At 39.1% G+C, this 22,089-nt stretch overlaps 1 protein-coding gene across 9 annotated transcripts in view; it reads left to right on the forward strand.

Annotated features, from left to right (window-relative positions):
- scml4 (Scm polycomb group protein like 4) overlaps nt 1-22,089 on the forward strand; it is a 70,901-nt gene that overhangs the window by 31,635 nt on the left and 17,177 nt on the right. For 6 of the 9 annotated variants that reach the window (XM_015350580.2, XM_069178628.1, XM_015350557.2 and 3 more), the window contains 5 exons: nt 8,536-8,768; nt 9,995-10,124; nt 12,747-12,839; nt 19,416-19,616; nt 21,106-21,294. In XM_015350580.2, the coding sequence (XP_015206066.2) occupies nt 8,536-8,768; nt 9,995-10,124; nt 12,747-12,839; nt 19,416-19,616; nt 21,106-21,294 (846 nt within the window). Of the gene's footprint in view, nt 1-7,259; nt 7,456-7,571; nt 7,919-8,535; nt 8,769-9,994; nt 10,125-12,746; nt 12,840-19,415; nt 19,617-21,105; nt 21,295-22,089 lie in introns of those variants that run through there. The other 3 variants (XM_015350596.2, XM_015350589.2, XM_015350550.2) reach the window with 3 other exon arrangements.

A 22,089-nucleotide genomic window follows, 5' to 3' on the forward strand; every position in this document is an offset into this window, starting at 1 on the left:
AGGTGACACACTTCTCTAGTGACGGGGCAGGGGACACAGTGCTGCAGTGACAGGGGAAAGGTGACACAGTTCTCTAGTGACGGGGCAGGGGACACAGTGCTGCAGTGACAGGGGGCAGGTGACACAGTTCTCTAGTGACAGGGGGCAGGTGACACAGTTCTCTAGTGATAGGTGGAAGGTGACACAGTTCTCTAGTGACGGGACAGGGGACAGTGCTGCAGTGACAGGGGGTAGGTGACACAGTTCTCTAGTGACAGGTGGCAGGGGACAGGTGACTGGGGACGCAGTGCTGCAGTGACAGGAGACAGTGCTACAGTGACAGGGGGCAGGTAACACAGTTCTCTAGTGACAGGTGGCAGGGGACAGGTGACACAGTTCTCTAGTGACAGGGGACAGGTGACACAGTGCTGCAGTAACAGGACACAGGGGACACTGTTCTCTGTTGACGGAACAGAGGACAGGTGACACAGTGCTGCAGTGACAAGTGACAGTGCGTAGGAGGTGCTGTAATTGAAAATGCATGCTGTTTTTCTTCCATGTATTGCTAAATACCAACTGCTGATTCTTATTACATCATGAAGGATAATTCCTTCTATATTGCTTGATCTTTTATCCTACTTGTCATGTTATAACGTTCTCATGACTGTTTAAAGTAATTATTATGATGAGTTGATTAGTTGTTTCACAGCAAACTGCATTTTTATTTTCATTTTTGGTATGGAGATGGACATCCACTAAAATTTTTTAGTGGATTTGCATATGCACTTAATTTCTGTATTGTTTGCAAGTTCCTAACAGGTTGAGAATATAACCTATTTCTCCAATCGAATATATAAGACGAATCTCAAAGCTTTACTTTTTTATTATTAGTCAGCTAAATGTATACAGTAGGTCATGAATTTCAGTTTGTGATTAATATTGTTTTGCCATGTCTGAAGATTAATGGCCATTGTACTTTCATCTGTTATCATTTGTTTGTATAAATAAACCACCTTTCCTTGAGTGGGGAATTTCTTTTAATTTTCTAGATGAATTTTCAAACCTTGTCTGTGCCCACTCTCACCCCAGACTATCATTCTCCTGTTGGGGGATAATGATGAGTAAAACCTTTTTTGTCTTGTAGACATAAAGTTTGATCCACTTTGGCATGAGATCTAGATGTAAAGATGTGAAATGCTGTTTTCTTTTATTTATGTGTTTGTCAGAAAAAGTAGCAGGTCTTGAGCAGGAAATAGGACTTTTGCAGCTTTCTGACTTGAATCTGAAGCTGTGATGACAGTATTTAGAGCACAGCCTGATAGGAGATGAGAAAAACATTGGTGTACTGAAAGTGAAAAACGGAAGCACCACAGGGAAGGCAAACAATGAAAAAAGAAATTCTGGGCTGTGTGGGGTAGTGTAGTAATGTACATTTCAAGCATTACACTAAGAAGCTGGAATATTAGTCCTTTATTAACACCAAACACACAAAATGGGTCAGGTTTCGTAGAAATCATGATGACAGGTCTCCCGAGTTTCATATTTAATATTTCTGTAATAACACTCGCTTGTGTGGATCTATAGCACTGCCTCGTTTTTTAACTACAGCCTGCTGAAGAGGGTGGCTTAGGCAGTGTGACCTGCCCGTGACGGTGTGGTTGGGGAAGAAGCCAGCAAGTTGTATTTAATCAGGACCTTCACAAAACCAGCCTGGGCCTTCTGCCAAGAATCTGATGAGTATTACTGTCCGGTTCATTTCCTGATATGATTATAATCCAGCAGCATGACGAGAAGTAGGTGAGAGATCTTTGAGCAGCCTCCTCTAAGACAAGCCCATCCAGGATCTGGAGTGTTTACGAGTCCAAAAGCCAAGGATGTAATGAGAATTAAAAACTACTATTATTAATTCTGTAATTCTGCTTTTGGTAGCCCATGTGAATGCAAATTGGTGGTTTATAGGTCTGGGTGAATCAAAATGTAGGAATTTACTGAATTAGCTGTGTAGCAGTGCATCATTTGTGGAATGAAGATTTTTATTTATACTGTATAGCCAGTTCAAATTGAAACAATTTTTTAAAATAAGATTTGTGCAACTAATGGCCCATGAAATCCAAGTATTTAAAAAAAAAATCCAAATTTCCAAATGTAGATTTAAATCTAAATAAAAAACAGGAAATGCAAAAGAACAATATTCAACTTGCAGAATGTGACTAAAAGAGCAAAAAAAAAATGTCAATAGGAACCAAGTAGCTAATTTCTGCCAGAATGCACATAAGCATTTTGATATATATTTCTTTGATAATGTAAAAAAAACACTTTTTCTTAATTATATTTTGATTAATATTTTTGTCCATTTTTGGTTTGCTGCTTCAGTGACTCTCTGCTTTACTGGTGTATTAGTTATTTAGGTTTTGAAATGGTTTCTTTCCTCCAAACTGACATTTCATTCTGAGGAAGTACAGTATGTGTGTTGTATTTCTGTAAGAGCATTTTAGTTGTTTGCTCTTTATTAATTTTAATGTGTACTTTAGTGTGGTTACTATTAAGCATCTCATTTGACCTAAAACATTTTGATCCAGAAATCAATCAACTGTGAAGAGAAACCTTACACCTACAGTAGCTTGTTTTGGTATTAGTAGCTAAGTGGTTATTATTATTGTTGTTGTCCAGATATACATAGATTCTTCATCTGAAATACGAAAATTGTTTTCTGGGATCAAGCACCTCTCCCTTTACTGCTGGCCTAATCTCTAGTGAATTAGTAAGAAATATGGGAGAGTTTGAAGATGTGGAATCTCGTGTGGATCACAAGCACAGAAATGTAAACCGGGGTAAAGGCAGTAGGCAAAAATAATTCACTTGTTAATAATAATTGTTTTGTTCCTGAAAGGCTGTGCATTTTAATTGTAGAAGGCATTGAAAATACCTCATTAAAGATGAAGTCTTTAACATAACAGTTATGGTTTCAGCATTACACATTCATTTTACTTCTCACGTTTAGTAACATAAATGCCTAAAATAGTAAGTACAGTAATACTTAGGGGGCATTATGTGAGTGGCTGAAGTTATTTAAGGTGCTGTGAAGAAGTGGTGAAAACAGAGACTTTACAGTGATGTTATACGTGACTCCTAGTTATCCAGTTCTTCAATTTTCTATCCATTTCTGGATACCATTGATGTAGACTAAGTTTGGGATCGTCCAGATTTTGTAGCAGATAAATAAGGTTAATTTCAGCTCTTTTCCTACAGTATTAAAACATTAATGAGAGTATGCTGGATGCACAGAGCTTAGGACAGAACTATAACCTGGACTTATTCATACTTATTGGGTAGTTCTTGACCAATCAGCAAATAAGTGACCCCAAACATATGGCTGATGTGGCACTTCTTGTGACAGAGGATCCTAAAAAACGTCTCTTCTAGGAGGGAATCCATTCATCAGTGAAGTGCAGCATCCATCTTAACTTGTGGCAACTGTTATCCTCCAGTACCCCCCACTACACAGCAGATCAGGGGTAGGAGGGAGAATATTTCACCACATTACTTAAAAAAACCCATATTGAGCAAGCTTGAAGTCGAATTTAGCCAGGGGACTGGGATTAACACGCCTTCTCAATTTAATATCTCATCTGAAGGATGACAACTTCCATACAAGACTGTCCCTGGTCACCAAACCAAAACAATGAACTGGAAGTTCTCATCCAAAAGCAAGAGTGCCACCTACTGGTCCCCTAACACCATTTACAGCTACAGCCTGGTTTTCCTTAGAGATCTCTCTTTCCAGAACTGACTAAGCTCAGCCTTGCTTAACTTCTGAGATCTGACTACAAAGTGGTGTCGCTGCTGTGGTAATGAGCAATAGACGGCACTTGCTGTCAAGTGTATAGTTCCCGTTGATCTTCAGGCACTTAATCCACAGAGAAACTAACCAGTCATCAAAGTGAAATGCTTTTTTATACCAGTCTTGAGGTCTGTAACGAATTAGAAACGTTGACTTAGATACTGGCTTTTCTGGGGCGCAGCGACACGAAAGCCGCACGGCTCTGGGTCTGGCCTGCGGTGTAATTTTGTAGGCTGTTGCTTTCCTGCCTGCGCACTGCATGGTTGAATACAGCCATGGAAGGAAAAGGACGTGTAATGGAATGTTTGCTGATGGGCATTTTGTGCAAATTTTTCTGCTTCCATGTAGACGTTGTCAATGACAGCAATGATGGGCTGTAAGTAGGGGGTTAAGTATATTTCCTGCCAGTGCCAGAAGATTAGTGCCATGATCTTTAACAGTGAGGCCATTGCCTTGAACGGCTTGAGCTGCAGGGAGGATGAGTGATGTCACTCCGCTCTGTGGTGACTGGTTTTGGGGTATTCACATAAGAAATATGGATTCCTTTTTCTTTCTATGTGACTGGTTTTTAAAGTAATGCTTAATCCTATCTCTGTCCTCATTGTAGTGTTGCACCTGCAGATTGACCTGCCAGATCCATTTATTTTAGAGTATCAGGGCATGCTTGTTTTTGCATGACAATCTGAGTGATCAGGTTTTCTGATCATGGCTTTGACAGCATCAAAGCCCTTTTCTTGTTTTGTGGGGCCTGTCACGCAGCATTCCTCTAATACAACTGCTAATTCTGACGTGCTCTGGATAATACCACTTTCTACTGCAATAGTCCACAAAGTGCAGAAGCCTTTAATGAATGGTTGCCTGATTGGGTGTTATTCCCCTGTGTTGACATGGTGCTTCCTGCCGTCAAGACAGCCAGAGGTGAACTTTCCTTCACTGTGTGTTTTGGCTGCTTCCCAGCAGCAGTGCGTAGTGGGATGGGGTTTCCACGGCCCTTTAGAGCCGCCTTGTCATCCGCAGATTTATTGAATCTGACTAGAGCAAATGCCATGACAGGCCGCGGAGTAAGCGGTATGGGCTTAGCAATCCGCTGCTAGTGAACGATTCCCAGGATAGTCTTGACTTGTTCATCTTTTGTGCAAACACTTGACTTCGTTTATAAATAGCCGACAGCTTGCAAGCCAACGTACATGCCTTATTTTGGGGTCTGTTTTTTGTGCGCATGTTATTTTGAATGATTTGTTGGTCGTTTGTGTAACGAAAGTTCTAAGACCCGGGTTCGCTAGGTAGTTGCTCTCTGACCAAGTGATTTAAGGGCTCAGTGCAAGGCTGAGAGAAAGCCTGGTGCTGGCCGGAGCCTTTGAAAGGGGGGTGGCTCTTGAGAGGTCTGGTGAAGACAGCGGCTGTTGCTTAGAAGCCTAGGGTGCTTACAAATTGCATTGAAACACTGAGGAAGAAGCTGCTTTCCTGTGTGCAGTTCTGAATTTTCTTAAAGTTTTGTTTCTAAGAAAGATAGTTGTTTCTTGGAACACAGGTAAATTAGTAAGAAAGAAGGGATAGATAATAGGCATTTTATTAGGTATGTTTTATAAATGAACTGCATAAAGACTGCCTGGCTTGGGCATTAGCTTCTTGTTTAGGAAAAGAACAAATGGATGCTTGAAGTGGAACTGTGATTGACAGCAGTTTCAAAATTGTTGCTGTGGCCGTTTGACGACAGAAGATAATAACTGATTGTGACAGGGTCATGTAGCACTTAAATCTTGTCGTAAAACCTTGGACCTCACTTTTCAAATCAGAAAACTGGGGGTCTTATCAGAGGTGCAGTGTCTTCACAGCTAACTTGATTGACTTTGGACAATTCGTCTTGCAATTTCCTTCTTGCAAGGTGACGAAAACACTGCTTCCATTGCTGTTGTGTCTCTGTATAACAGGCCAGAATAACTACACAACAGACGCTTCACATTTGTTGTTTGGAATAATAATACTAGGTCATATTTTAATATTTGATTTTTCATAAATCAATCCTTTTGCAGCGTTTCTGCGTTTTTGTCTGTAGACTTTTATTAATAGATTCTAAGAGATAGATAGTGAGAAAGCTAATGTTAGATGGGCAGCAAAAGTTGAACACAGAGCAGAATCAAAATACAAAAAACAAAAAGCGTGATGCTTGTCTGATATTAAAAGAAAGTTCGCTTGTCATACGTGGAGCCCTGAAATATCGGCGTATTTTTGTTATTTACTTTCTAACTGGGAAGATAGTCACATCCAACTAGAATCACATAATTAGCATGGAAAGAATGACATTTTGATTATTAGTGCATAGTTGAGTAAAGTGTGCGTCTCACATCTCATAAATAATTAGACAGATAAATGGATGGGTTCTATGAAAGTGAGTGTTCATCTATCCATGAAAGAAAGATTTTCATATTAACCGGCTTATAAGAATTCCCTTCCCAGTACCGTTTTTGTAAGAATAATAATGCTCAAATCATATTATTTAACGCATCATGTTTTAGCTTGTGAGATGTTGAATGATCTTTGAATGTTACAAGTTGTGCTTCTTTTCTACAGGATGAAAAATAGTGTGGTATGTTTGAAACCTCCCTTTTTTCTCCAAGATTGTCTTGTCACTGCATGGAGAAACTGCCAATAAGTCAATAAAATGAGCTGAAATAAATCTGCTAAAATTTTATGTTTAGCTCAGGTACTGTATACTGTAGGTTTTATATTAGCAGCTTAAAAATCTTGCCCAATTCCTAAGGTACCAACTTGGAAGTCACGATAATTATTCAAGATTGACACAATTGTTTTCTCAATCCTTAGTATTGCACAAGGGGATTCATGCGATGAAGAAAAGCAGCTGATCTTAAGTAATACGTAGAACATTTCAATCAGAATTACCGTATCTGTTCAGGCACTATACTTTTATGTATTCCTCAGCTCCCACTGTTGCCACCCTGCAGTCGCAATAATTCTTCCAACATTGTGTTCGTCATTATAAAAATAAAATGCAGTGGTAGTTTTTGATCTGTTTGATTTTCTGTATTGTGCCTTCTCTGCGGTGGTATTGTGTGAATGGCAATTCCCCAGTTCCTGTATTATAGCAGACGGCCCGGTGAAGGTTTTACTGAGAGACAGATGAATGCTTATGGATTTTCCAGGAGCTGTAACAATTATATATAATAACCCTATATTCCAGCTGGCTGTAAATAATGCCCTCCCCCCCGCCCCCGCCCTGTTGAAGCCCAAACCCAAATCCATTAACAAAAACTGCCACATACTGTAGCATCCAGTTTTAAACAAACACTTCCTTCTCTGTGCATTTGTATTAGCTGCCTGCGGACCTGCTCACAGCTTAATAATTATTTCCCTAGTACTGTGTGCAAATTGCGTATGAGACCACACTGTAGAATGAGACAGGCAGTGGTAGGATGTTACCGGCTTGTTGCTATGACAACAGATGAGGGACAGTTAGCAGAGCTTTTACAACAGTGACAGTAGAAACTGCCTGCAAGAGACTCTACAGGACAGAGCTGAGGCCGGGAAAGGAACATTATAAGCACACTGCCGATTATCAGGAGAGTCAGTGGACAGGAGTTGGAGCATTATTTTCTCCTTGGGGTCATTTTTAAATGGTATGTTTTTTTAATGTTTTTGTTTGTATCTGTCGTACAGTTTTTTTTTTGCTGCATGATTTAACAGAGGAAGGAAGATGCATCACGCTGTACTACACCACACAAATAAGCGCTCACACACACACACTCTCACAGAGGCCTCATTTTCTACGTGTAGTGTGCGTTTATTCTTTGAAAGCCAGCGGTTGGCTGGTTTTCCGGACATGATGTGGTTGAAGCTGTCATCGTAATGGAAATTCATTGCTGTAGCTATGGTAAATCGAGTTTTCTGCCCTGGACTGAATGCATTAGTCTAATGAGATGTTTGCAGCTGGAGCTCTGAGCTGCAGGACTGAGGAGAAGAGCGTAGAGGCAGGCAGAGAGAAGATGGCTTTTGCAGCTCTCTGAGTGGCTGTATTGAGAACCTACAGCAAAAAGACTGGAATTAAAGACACAGGGTTCGGTTCATTAGTGCAGTAAATAGGTAAGCCAAACGGAGCTGTGCTTGTGTGGAATCTGCGTGGAATTCTTGCCTGACAGGTAGTATTATTGCTTGAAGTTGGTGGGGGAGGTGTTGTAGCAATACAAAAATGCTGTACATTGTGAAATTTCAGCAGCTGGCTTCTGTTCTTATTGGGTTTGTCCTCTCACCATCATTTTAGCTCTTCGTATGTGTTTCTCAGTTCTGTTCCATCTTTCCCCACTGTTCACTAAGGTAGCGCCTGTATTTTTTTTGTGTGTTTTCATTTGTTGTGGTCTCGGTATCTAGCAGTGCTTCTGCACAGTTGAACAGGGAAAGGAAGAGAAAACATCCTTGTGCAAAAAAAATGTTTTTTGTTTTGTGTGGGTAACACGCTGTTTTGGGCAGCTTTTCAGAAAGAGTGTCAGCAACTTGTGCAGGATGCCACTTATAGCTGGACACTTAAGTTGGCAGGACATGAAATGACTCATTTGGACTGTGGAAATGTACTTGAATTAGCATCAGCAGAAGGCTGCTTCAGTTTCTTAGATTCTGTGCTCGGGATACAGGAGTGATTTGGCGTCACATCTCCCTCCCTTGCTGTATTTCTGGTTGTTCTGAAGGCTTGTTTTCTTTTTCAGGTCCAATGAGTATTCCCGCGGCATCAGCACAGAAAGCAGACAACAGTGAGATGCAATCGCCTGCCATGAGCCCTTCATTCATTCCCGGGCAGCGAGGGAAGATCCCAGGCAGAAAGCGAGGCAGACCTCCGATTCGCTCCACTGTCTCCAAAATGGATTTTCAGAACCGCTACTCAGAGTCCCTCTCTCCCCTCAAAGTGCCCAAAAAAAGGGGGCGAAAACCTGGATTTAAGGTCAGTGTCTGCAGGGGGGGGGTTGGTTGCGCTCCGGGCTTGGATTCTGGAGACACAGATCACAGTAGACAGCTCGGTCCCTCCTTCCTCCTTGAGGCTGTCTCTGCAAGCCAAGCTGGAGAAGTGGGTTAATGCTGGATGTACCGACTGTATCCACTGACTTGACGTTAGATGGGGAATTTGTTTATGATGAGTGTTGTTGGAGCAGCTAGCACATAATGAGCATATGGAAGTACTATGTGTTGTTTTTGTTTCATTTTCTTTTTTTAAAACACTCACTTCCCGTTTGAGAAAAAAAACCCCACCGCTTTTAGAACCTGGCTCGATACAGTAATTGCAAGTACAAATGGCATTGTGGATTACCACACATTAGGAGAGCTGTTTGTTTCTGCTTATTTATATAGATTGTTTTATGCTGCACATTTCGGCTGGCATCAATGTGTGGACATTATTGTTCTCGGTTTTATGGCATGAGCTGCTGTTGTAGCCATGAATGAACATCTGTGCATAGTGCTGGATTAATTCCTGCTTTATGCAGGGCTGTAGATAGAACCATTTATTAAATCCAATAAAATGGTGTGGCTGTACAGTTGTCCTCAGGCATAAAAGACAAGGCTAAAGGAGCTTAGGCCAATGTGGCTCCTGTCTGAAAATCAATTTTACTGAGCTACTGTACTGCTTTAGGAAGTCATTTTCATTGTGCTATCATGTAAAAATTTAATTGTATGCACTGTATTTGTGCAGAGGCAAAGAACAAAGAGGTTTTATATTGTAAAAGAAATATGTTGATTTCTATTGTGACAGGCCAGACCCTAACAACAATACGTAAAATGGCATTTATGGAAATTTTACTCTTCACTCCAGTACTGTACAGTAAATGGGGAAAGACGTAATAAAAGATAATTTCTGTGCACTATTAGATCAGATTGTCGTTTGTGATGAAAGGTTAACACTCTGCCTTAAAGACCAAGATTACCAACCCCCACTCCACAATCTCACTTGTGCATCTCCAGACCTTCGCTGTGAGTTAATTACCCTCTGAGTGGCAGTTGTCGATCAGAGATGGGAAAGTAATCAAATGCAGCTCGCCTTTATCTTTAACGCGCCCCTATTTGAAATGAGGACATGCTGCAAACTGGGGCTTCAACAACGTCTGGTTGTGTGCTGTAGTGAGGCATGGTGCGGGACTGAAGCAGTGATATCGCGGGCTGTCACTTGTCTCGCAGCTCAAGTCTCGGATCGTGATGACTCCTCTGGCCATCTCCCCTCCTAGCAGCACGCCAGAACCGGACATGAGCTCTATCCCTCAGGATGCCGCCACCGTTCCACACTCCGCAACTCCACAAGTGCTCACAGGTAGGACTTCGTTGCTGGGCAGTTGGACTCTCGGCCTACTCCAGTACCTCGCCGTTTTTAAGCCAGACTCTGAGCGGGAATTTACTGGCTTTTCTAGTATTACACGAGAAAATCTGTTTTGACACTTGGGCAAAACAGTTCTGACGATGTCGGGATGCATCTTTTAATCAAAGCAAGGATGTATTTTCTGTTGCTGAAGTAAGAAAGAGGCATGTGTGAGACATGGAGTTAAAGCCTTGCCCAAGGTTTTAATTGGCTAGTCTTGATTTGAAAAACAAATACCAAAGTTAGTCCAATCCTGGCTGTTATCTTTTAAGTAATTAAAACGTAATGTTAAGCATTTCAGAAAGGTGTGTCAGAGAAGAGAAGTCATGGTAAGTTAACTTCAGTTACCATGACATTTAGAGTCCTTTGTTTCCATCAAAAACATCCCCTTGTTTGTCATTGGAATCATTCATACTCTGCAAAAGTAATAAGAAATTAAACTGATTCTGGATGTGTTATCCAGAATAAACTGAAAGTTCAAAACCTTTTCCCGTGATAGTTTCTATGGTGAAACTTTACTGATAGTAGAACACAATATGCTGTTCTCCAAATGGTTTTTCACTGGCTGCCAAAAGGTACTACTGGATAGTTTTGATTTGATTTATGGGTTGCTTTAATGCATCAGGTGCTGTTAAAAATGCGAGGCGAGATAGAACGTGCGTTGATTGATAATGGTGGCTGTTCTTTTCATTATTTTGCTTTTTAACACATTCTAGGTAGCAGGGCTTTTATTCTGTGTATGCTGAAACCATTTGTGAACAGTATTTATACAAAATAGCTGTGCTACAATCATTGTCTTCAGTGGAAAATACAATTAAAGCAATTGTTTTCATTTTGTAGTCATTCTATAGAAAATATCTTCTAGCAACCAGCCAGGCAAAACTCAAAGCAACGTCTCTGTTTCTATATCTAATTATAATGCTGTTCCAAAGTCCGTTTTACTCAATGAATCCTTTAGTGTGCACACTCCTTTGTGGGGAATTTTAAATTAAGCAGAGATCCATAAATTATTCATGTATTATTCAATATTAAATTTAGCCTCATTAAGGCTTACTTTAAAGCGAATCTAAAGATGACACTTTTTAAAATTACTTCAGAAATAATGCATGTAAAAGAATATTCCACATCTTATACATTCTTTTTCCACAATGTATATAATTTATGCCTGCATTGCCTTACTTATTATCTCAAGTCTCAGTACTGTAATGTGCATATCGTGACAGAAAAACATGCATTAGGTGTAAAATAATAAATTTATCATGATAAAAATAGCAGACACAGTTTGTGTACAGATAAGAATGTTACTGCCTCATATGTTTAATATGTTCTGTTGAAATTACGCATTTCTGCCCTCACTAATGTTGACACTAATTCACTGCTTCATACCTCACTCTTCAAATTGAGTTCAACTGTAAGTTTTTTAAATATATGTGCTGAACTATTATTCTCGTGGAAGGATGTAACCTTGAATTTCTCCTTTTTTGGTGTATTTTGGTTAGATCAGCTTTGGTATGCAGAGCGCATTAACAGCTGTTTGATTAAACAGACACCAGTGAACATATGGGCTTTCACCCAAGGTTAGGCAAGGTCTTGTTCATTTCACAGAGAAAACGACAAGTCAGACTTCTGCTGCACTTTGAGGTGTGTTACAAAATAATTTAGATTATTTCCTATCTGGACTGTACTTGTTATTCTTATTTTTTCAGTGTATTATTAAGTGTTATCATACCTTTGAATGTGAATCCATTTTTTTAACCCAGATTAAGGGAGAATATGATGCTTATTGCTATGAGAAATTCTATAGTATATGGAACTAGAAAGTAAAAAATAGAAGAGTTTCCCCTCACACAATCTGATCACAACTATCCTTCAGTTTGGTAGCTGGTGAGCAGACCTTGTCAAGAAATACAATTCAGGACCACTAAACAGTGATCTAATATTTAAAATGTAACTATGCCTTAACTGAAATGTTAAAGGAACGAGAGATTATCTGCTACATGATATTTAAGTTTTGAATAAAACAAGTTGTTCTTGAGTCGATACAACGCATTTTCTTTCTGAAGTATGATGATCAGTCAGTTCGATTTCCCTCACAAACTTGGCGAGTCTGTTTATTTTATTAGCTGTCAAAGTCTGCTTGGGTTTGGCTGGCTGTTGTTTGCATTGGCTTGACGTTAAGGGTCACTTATCCAACAAAAGTACTATTATATAGTAGCAGGAGAACAAAAACCAAAACTACTCCTAGACTATTGTGGGTTTGCATTGCGGGCTTGTGAATCCAAACTTCCTAACGTTTACATTTCTTTTCCTGCCAGTTACACAAGTTCTTCTGCTCCGGCGATATTTTCAGAAATAATTTGGCTCTACCCGTTGTGAAGGCAGATAACCATAAACTCCCCTCCCCCCATCCCCTTGATTCAAACCCACAGACTCTCAACCCACTCCCCACCCCCCACCCACACAAGCAGAAGTGAGCCTCCCTACCCTTGCTGACAGGGGCACTTCTGCCCTGGTCTCCCTCTGTGTTGCTTTGCAGACCCCTGCAGCCAAGACGCAAACTTTCAGTCTTTGTTTTAGGTGCGTTTCCCTGCACGACAGCTGACATCTCAGCGTGCTGCGTGTTTGGTCTCTCGGGGGCAGTGGTTGGCTGTGCCTTCTGGGGTGAATCCGGTAAGGCAGTGACTGCAGGACTGGATAAAAGGAACTGTGTTGTGGTGGTAAGAATAGGAGTCAGGTGCCGTTTGAAACAGCTGGGGGAAGACGCAGGCTGAAGAAACCAAGCAGGGATTGCATTTTTAGATCGGTTTTCTTCTTCACTTTGAAGGGAGACTCCTGGCAGAGTAGGGGGATGGGTGTTGACTTTTCATTTTTTTGTCGTGCCTGTTGTTTCTTAGCACAGAGACTACGTTGGATGCTGGGTACAGTGACGTACAGGCAAGTGGCGAAAAAACAGCTGTGGAAGGTTTTGTTGTCTCAGGGGTCACTTGTTTCAGCGGGTAGCTTAAACCGTGTTAATAATTTAACTTGATCGTGGGTATTGAGTGCAGCGGCAATTTTCTGTCTTCCTCGGTACCTGGAGAGCCTAGTTTCTGGTCTTACATCACACAGTGTAATTTGCTGAAATAACAGCACGTAGCGTCAGTGGGAAATCTCTGCAAGAAAATGTGGAAAATAGTTACAAAAAAGCATGGCTTTCACCATTGTTTTCTTACATGAAAGGTAAAACAATGAAATGGATATCTTTCCAAAGACATTTGACTTAGGTTTCAGTAATCATTAACTAAGAGTTTTAGGCAAAAATCAGACAGCAGCAACGAAACCGTCTTTCTAGTATTCATTTTCATTTAAATGTGGTAGTGCCACTTTAACACGAGGCTGTGATGCAACACCCACTTTCAGTCATGCCAAATAAATAAATCCAAGAAAATAAGGCATTGTCTTAGACTGTGAACAGGAAGTCAGAATTCAGTGATAATGTCATTCCACTTTTTGGCTGCTTTTTCAGTAAAGCTGTGGAACTAGAGAATCTCTCTTTCCCCATTTCACTGAGTCTCAGCATTCATTTAGGCACTATATTATTAGATTGAACTGCATGGTTTTGCTACACTTTGTTTTTTTTTAGCATTTTAAAATATAACGTTAATCTTTTTCCTTTAAAAAACGAAACATTTTGCATTTTCCTGTCCACTTGTCTTTGGAGAAACATTGAAGAATTATGTAGTGCTCGAGGTATTTTTTGGAAAGTTCAGCACATGGGACAGGATCCAATTAGTTTTCGGATGGGTTTCTTTGAAAATTGCCATATCATCAAAAGGAATTAAAAAGGAGAATTTTAATCATCAAGACTTAAAGCTGAATGTATTAATCTAGCAATTAAATTACCAAGATCTATGGGGGCATGCCGCTGACTGAACAATCATATAACTTTGAACCGACAGTCACCTTCAGCCAATCACGGTGAAAGAATGTGATGGGCAAGAGATCGTCACATGGGCAGACGAGCACCGACTGATCCCTGTCCACCAGGTTAAAAACAAAATCATTCAGATTAGCTTTTAAATGCATCAATTCTCAGTGCTGCTGCAGTGCCCAATTTATAGCAGGTGTTAAGTGTTTTATTTGATTTGCTGTTTTCCCTGTGGGCACTACATTTTCTTGCAAGGGCAATTTCTTTCTTCTGCATCGATCATAAGTACCTCTAAGCAAAATGCCTATATGTTAAACTTTATTATTAATGCACTGCTGTATTTCTTGGTGTGAACCACATCCTTGCTGTACCTTCAGATTTTGGCCGTGGCGGTAATGTCTTTCACTGCTAAATATACCACAGTGTATTTGAAACATTTCCCCACTCTCCCTGCCCCTGTTTTTGGCTAATGGGCAGTCCTACACCATGAGCCACTGGCTCTGCAGAAAAATCTCATGTACTAATACAGTACAACTAATCTAATAAACTGGTATACTGCATGTTTCCAAGTGTACCATTCATTACTAAAAGGCATACTTTCTTTCCTTTATGCTATTAATAGTATCCATAATTAATGCGCAGTAAATAGCTTTGTGTTCTCTCTAAGGATCATTGCATTTTTGCAAACACTCAAGTTACATATCTGTTATTTTACTTTTTAATAACTGTGATTTGTCTTTGCTATGATCCAGTGAATAAGGTTTTGTCAAAACGACATTTAGGTTGGGTGCTTGAACCTAGATCATTAACTATGAAGCAAAATTAAATTGTTTTAAGGGATTGTCATAAATATGGTATTCCTTCCATTTTGGCTGTTGTAGATGAAATATTTTACAGTAGCAGAGTGTAAGGTAGTGTGCTGTTACAACGCATGGAATACATACAGTACCATATAAAAGAAAAATACAAAGCAGGAAAATGTGCAGAAAGCAAACTAGAGGAAGGTCTTTTTTCAGTAGACAAGTATTGTTGTTTCTGTAAAAGTCATACTGTCATATTGAACTGTATTTTTCACTCTAACACATTACTGTGTATGTTCCAAGATAGATTTTAAAGGCAAAATGTGCAAAAATTACATGCATTGTCACAGAACATTTTTTTTTCTTTAACGTATGTTTTCATTTGCTTTTACTTACCCATTGAGTATAGGGCATCGAAATGGAATTTATTATACCCTTTCACATGTTTGAAATTCATTTTGGCATGTTTGAAAATGAATTCCAAATATTTGAACATCTCTTACAAATATTTGAAGCAGGAATTGAATTATAAGTATTAGCAAGGGAATTTCAAATATTTGAAAATTAATTAGGAGACTTTTAAAATATCTAATACATTCCCTTTGGGCACCTAATGCCGCAGTGTGGTCTTAAATAAAATAGTTTTGACATGAAGTGGTGATAGCCTTAGAGGGATCAGGTAGATAAGAGCACCCAGTAGTTTTTGTGGTAGTGTTTGTATATATTTCTAAATCCAAACACTTTGTGATGCTGGTTTTTCTGAAACAGAGCTGTAAGAAGAACAAAGGCTTGTCATGTAAAGCTTTGATGATCTCCTAGTACAGTATAAATAGTTATTCTATAAATAGTTGGATGTTTGGATGAAGCTGAGGAAATGGTCTGGACATTTTTTCTTTTGTGGGTATGCTTGAAAAGGACTCATATACTGTATGTAGTGCTTTGAGTAAAGTGTACTACAATTGTACCATACTACAATGTATTGTACTAGAAGAGCACCTTGTATTATTCTATTGATATGAATCCTGTGTACGTACTTTGTAGAGTTTGGTGAGGGAGATTATCAGCCTTGGATCTTGTTTTCCATTTGTGATTCATTTTAATTGTCAGTATTATACATTATTATGCCATGTATAGAGATACCTCAGTCACCACCTGCAGGGCACTGTATATACAGTACTACCTATAGAGAGACCCCTTACTGTACTGTAGGTCATAAACATAATTTAGATTGTGTCATTGGATAGACCTAAAGGAAGGTGTGGTGTTAAACAACAATAGAAATTAGGGAAGAACGTATCCTAAATACAAAAATAACAACCATAATAATTTAGAATATGATGTTAGTAAATGATCAGGTTTTAACTAGTCTCAACCCAAAGAAAGAGCAGATCTTGATAGTAGAAAGTGAAAAATTACATTGTAAATGTATGATATGTTTATTCAATACTGCTCCTGTGTCTCATTACATGTTGGCCTAAAGCATGAGAAAATAATGTATTGGTTATTTTAAAAATGCTTTGTAAAAGCTTAAACTATAAAAATGTAATGAGCAATATTCAGGCAATATATGCAAACTCCTCTAGTCTTGTTTTAAAGTTCTTCATGTGCCTTTATTTAACTCCTAGGTAGCATTCCTTTATTTTAATTCTTGTTCAGTGCACAGTGTGTGTACAAGGGGTTTGCTTCTCTGAATATGTAGTTCAGAATAACTGCAGTTTTCTTGATTAGAACCTAAGGATCACATGTATATGTGAACAATAACTTGTCATGGTTACAGTAGTATTTGCAACAATCTGATAAAAGTGAAAGTTGTAGAATATTGTGAAAGGATTTAACAATGGATGGTGAAATCATCCATTTCAGAGTGTAAACTAAAATAAAGCTGCAAAGGAACAAGTAATAGGTTTATTCCATGCTGAAAAAAGAAGAAAGAGAACACAACGTTTCGGCCGTGGAGCCTTCTTCAGGTGTGAGAGAGACAGGGCAGTAGGCAAAGGTAAAGTAGCGGGAGAACAAAGGTTGGGAGGGAGGAGGAGTGAGAGGCGGGAGCAGGGGACAGAAAGAGAGGCCAATCAAGAGGTGACCTTGATTCCCACTCTGTTCAAATGTTGTGTTGTTGTTGGAGTATACCATTGTAGTGGAGAAGATAACTTCCAGGAATATCTGAAATCTTCATCTTTAGTTGCTGCAGCTCTAGTAGAGGCCATTGAACTGACTTCACTTTGAGTGGTAACTACCCAGCAAGCTGCCTTCAAACTTGACAGCTTTACAACACATTGGAGCTACCACAGCACAATAGCTACAGGAAAGAGCATATTATCAGCGGTTTATATATATATATTTCTTGTTTACCTGAAATCCTGCTAAAGCTATATAAGTGGCTAAGGGGATGAGGCCCATATTTTGGGAATCTTCCATCTTCTTTGACCTGACCACTGACCTTGTCTGGTCCATGTTTTGACACACGGGGGTGTCTGTTGTGTCACTCTTTATCTCACAGCACTCTTTCTCTGACAAGCTATAGCTTTTATACCACATAGTTCAGTTTAACCCCCTTAGTTCTATGTTTTGAGTGAAGACTTTGATGTACACTCTTACATGATCATGCTGTTCATGTCCTTTTCCCAGTCCCATTGCTAGCACTGAGCATTTTTAACTTCTAGCTTGGTTCTGCTTAACTCATGAATAAGTTTAGTTCATACTGGAAAGCAGTGCTACTAGAAATCTTGAATGTTGTTTGGTGCGTAGTTACTCCAGATACCTTTAAGACATCTTAAATACCTTTAAGTACTCATGTTCTTATTTCTCAGAATAAGATTTCACAGTGTTGTACTTTTAGGTATTTGTTATCTTTTGTGAAGTCTAGGGAATTGTTTTGAACTTTATGGCACTAAAAATGACGTCTAAAATACTTCTTGCTGTCTAGCATACTTTTTCTTCTTGTTCTTTATCACCCTTCTTAGTTGAAGCTGAATTTGACAATCAAAAGTATTTTACTCCCTTGCTTCTCAAATACAACAAGAATTACAACAAGGTATCACTTTCCCATTCATGGTCAGGTCATGACACTATTCCATCACATGATGTACAGTAAATTCTCTAATCAGATAGATGGTGACTGTTCTGGTAGTATGATGTGACGACTCATTAGCAAGTCATTATTTGAATGTAATAAATGGAAAGAATACTGTGTGCATAAATTGTTGTTTCAATGTATTTTTAAACAATTTATTTTAATGATTTCTGTTCTTCTAGGTCAATATGTCACCAAATAAAATGTCACAATATACCAAAATATCGCTGCTTCTTGAGTTTGCATTGTTTGAGGACAAAATAAAGTCTGCTTATTTGTTTTGCTTGCTAGTTTTTACCTAGTGTAGCTAAATGTAACAGGAATAGTATGCTAATATCAGACTGAGTATTCTCTTACAACAACTGATATGAAATAGGGCACCTTAAGTATGCGTGTGCATTTTTAGCAACTTAAGTTGGGACAGAAATGTCATATAACATCAGTCTTGTGTAAGTGATAGGAGATAGAACTGTATATAAGCTATAAATGACACTAAACCATATATTGTGGAACCAGTTTGCCACCTTGAATTGTTGAAAAATATAATATCAGTCACCATAGTCATAGTGTACGAGCACTCACATTTTTACCAGAAGTTTTCACTAACCATGCAGTTCTTCTAAGCGTGGCATTTTAATAAGCTTATTAACCACCATCTATGTTCAATGTTACTTGTTCACATACATAACGTATAGTTATCTAATGGGAAATGTAGTCCATATACAGTTGACTGCCTTTCTGTCTTTAACAGAATGATGCTTTCATTTTGAGAGCTGTAGTGCATCACAAAGCACTCTGGAGCACACAGGTTTTGCATCTGAAGTTTATTTTTTTCAAGTTAAAGAAATATTCCAGTTTTTCCCCTCTTCTACAAATGCTTAATTTGCTATGCTTGTCATACTTTTCCATGGAACAGAGTGGCATTGAAGGATTTTTACCACGCTTGGCATGATTGCACTTGCTTGTTTTATCAATCCTGTTTTTCTAAATCCTCCTAATATGTATCAAACAGCATTTTGCAGTGTGCTGGAATTTTGAAACTAATTGGATAGCAGTTGCTTTGCTCTTCATTACAAATTAACATAGCGCAATGCATTTTTTGAACACTAGATGACAATTCCAGAGCAATTTACTGCTATTGGCTTCCTCAGAGCCTGTTTGTTTTGCCACATTTGCTTGTTTTAGAATGGAAGCAAAGTACAGAATAATCTGGATTTTTTCTTAAAGCAGACCATCCATTCCATAATAGTCATGCAGATCTGTAAGGGTGTTTTTCCATTAGGTGATATTAATATGTTTCTTCAAAAAGATGTGTTTTAGCAGTTTGCATGCAACACATTTTAATAGTTCTGTAACATTAACATTTGTGTCATTTGCTTTGATATAAATAACTCTATCGGTATGGCCATTGAAGAATGTCTGGTTTCTAATATCTCTGCATTTTCTCCTTCCTGTATTGTTTACAGTTTGCATTTATATAAACAAGCAAGCCAACACAGGTCCTAATCTTGACAGGAAAAAAGTGCAACAGCTTCCAGATCATTTTGGGCCCGACAGACCGTCTGTTGTGTTGCAGCAAGCAGTCCAAGCCTGCATTGACTGTGCTTTCCAGCAGAAAGCTGTATTCTCACTGCTCACTCAAGGTTATGGCGGTGAGAAAATATCGGGTAAGAATCCACAGAACTTCCTTTATTACCTGTGCTGGGGCCTCTTTGTGTTCCTGTGTGTTTTCTTTCTTTTGTTTTTTTAATTGTTTGCCACATGTTTAGCAGTGCTGATTGGCAATATTGGAAATCTGTATCTGTGTATGTATCCATGGACACAGTGACATTATTATATTATAGTAGTGATGGCTGTGAAACTATCCATTTACCTGAGCTAGATTATTTCAGTTCCCTCCTAGATGTCTAGTGCTTTTTATTACTTACCCATATGTCCTAGATTAACAGCTGATACAGTGACACCTCACTATCCCTTGTAGCCTGTTAGAATGGCTGGGGTCTCCTTCGGAAAAATACAACTCAGAACTGACTGTTATTGTTTGTTAATGAATGTTGCTAGTTCCTTTATCCATGGTGACTTATAGCCTGAAAATATTTTGGGTGGAGTTGGAGCCCAGAAGTTAAAAATCAAAACTGTTGTAGTTGGCCACAAAAGTTCACATGTACAGTATTTCCGAGTTTCCTCAAGGCGTTCTCTTCAGGATGTTGGCCAGGAGTAGTTCTGAGGATCAGTACATTGTCTCGGACGTTTAAAAAAACGTGAGAAATGCTATGATGATGTCTTGCCTCTATTCTAGAGCGACAAGGTGTTTGACAGATGTTGGTTATTAACATTGGATGTCAGAAAGATGACAAAAAGTACCATCTGGAAATTCATAGCCGGTGCATTTTCAATCACCAGGATGCTCTTTTAAATTACAAAAAAAAAGGAATTGGTGCATTTTTAAAGTGTTCCATTAACTTACTCTTTTTTTTTCTGCCTGATGAGTAATTGTTAATTTTTCTGAACAATTGGAATGCAGACCAGGCGTTTTGTGAATGAGCCAGTGTAAGCAGTTTTATAATGTATCTCCTTAGGAAGCTGATTGCACAATGTGAACCGAAATCTGCATGTGAATAAGCTTGCGATTGACAGGTGACATGCAGGGGGTCTGATAACAATCGGCCCCTTCGCTCTTATTTGTATTGCTCGTCAAGAGCCATTAATCAGTCATTGCAAATATTCTCTGCATTTTAATGTACACCTGTGTCTGGCCTCACCAATAAACCTAGAACTGAATGTCGGAACTCTTTTTTTGTATCACCTGGTATTGTGATAGTCGAACTTTGCGGTTCTGGATATGAAATGAGTACAGATAAGAATCCCATGGCTCAGTTTGTTCAGGCTATCGGTTTAATTGCATGGCAGATCTGTTCCTAGGTTTGTCTCCTGTTCTCTAATGACTGGCACAATAATCTGTTTTGGTTTGCTAGTCATAACTGAGCTTGTGTTTAACATGTCTCTTTTTTTATTCCAACAGTGCTATTCAAAGAGTGCCCCACTGTGTTTGTGAATTTTTTTTCCCTCTTTGGTTTCTTTCTGAAAATGGCCTTTTTGAAGTAGTTTGTTATTTCTGACCGGCTCATTCAAACTCTTTTGTCATTTTGTTTTCAGCCACATTTGATGGGAAGCAGCACCTTCTGAGTCTGCCTGTAGTGAACAGTATTGGCTATGTGCTGCGGTTCCTAAAGAAGTTGTGCCGCAGTTTGCACTGCGAAAATCTCTTCAGCGATCAGCCTTTCATACAGCACAACGCCGCCTCCTACCACTCTGAGAAGTACTTTGAGGGAAATTCGCACTCCAGTATGTACATTATTAGTCTAATGTTTTTTTTTTGCTTTTTCCATCTTTCCTAGTAGTGTTTATTAAATAATAAAAAACAGCTGCATGCTTGAAAAAAGAAACATAATTTTAACTGATTAAAGAGATCCATTATTTTAAGTCTGATTCTGCCCTGAAACTGAAAATATGCTCCAGCGCTTGCTCTGGCTTCTGTTTCGCTCCAGTGTTAATTGAAATTTGACACTACAATGAACGCGTCTTTTTTCATGATCACTGGACCTTTGTTTTTCATATCCTTTTTATTCCCCAGTCTGGAAGTTAGATTGTAAATCTGCAATCAAAACTTCTCAATTCTCCAAACGGTTCTAATTCTCTTCACTCTGTGATGGTTTTGAATTTTACTGGTGTGCTTCCATTTGAAGGATTCTGCTGGCTTTGAGCTGGTAAACACCTGAATTTGGACTGAATTTCACCAATTAGGTGGTTATGAATGGTTAAAGCTAAATTGTGTGGTAAGAATGATCTTTTCACTATTCTGCCATTTAGGATCCAGACTGGGGATTTCATCCTTTTCTTGTTGCCATGGGGCTCTTAACATGCAGAGGCCAGTGGGAATTACTGTCTGACAGCCCAAAGGCGTTCTCGCTGTTCCCTCACAGGGGCATGTTTCACTACGTCTTTGTGATTTCAAAAACAACTCTCGCCACCGCGTGCGAAAAGAAAGCGAAGGCTTGACTTGTCTACACGGTTTGCGAGCTTTCGTGATTTAACAGCGACTCCGACAGAAATGATGGATGTGGGCTGGTCAGTGAATTG

This window comes from Lepisosteus oculatus, chromosome 2, assembly GCF_040954835.1.
Source record: "Lepisosteus oculatus isolate fLepOcu1 chromosome 2, fLepOcu1.hap2, whole genome shotgun sequence".
NCBI lineage: Eukaryota > Metazoa > Chordata > Actinopteri > Semionotiformes > Lepisosteidae > Lepisosteus > Lepisosteus oculatus.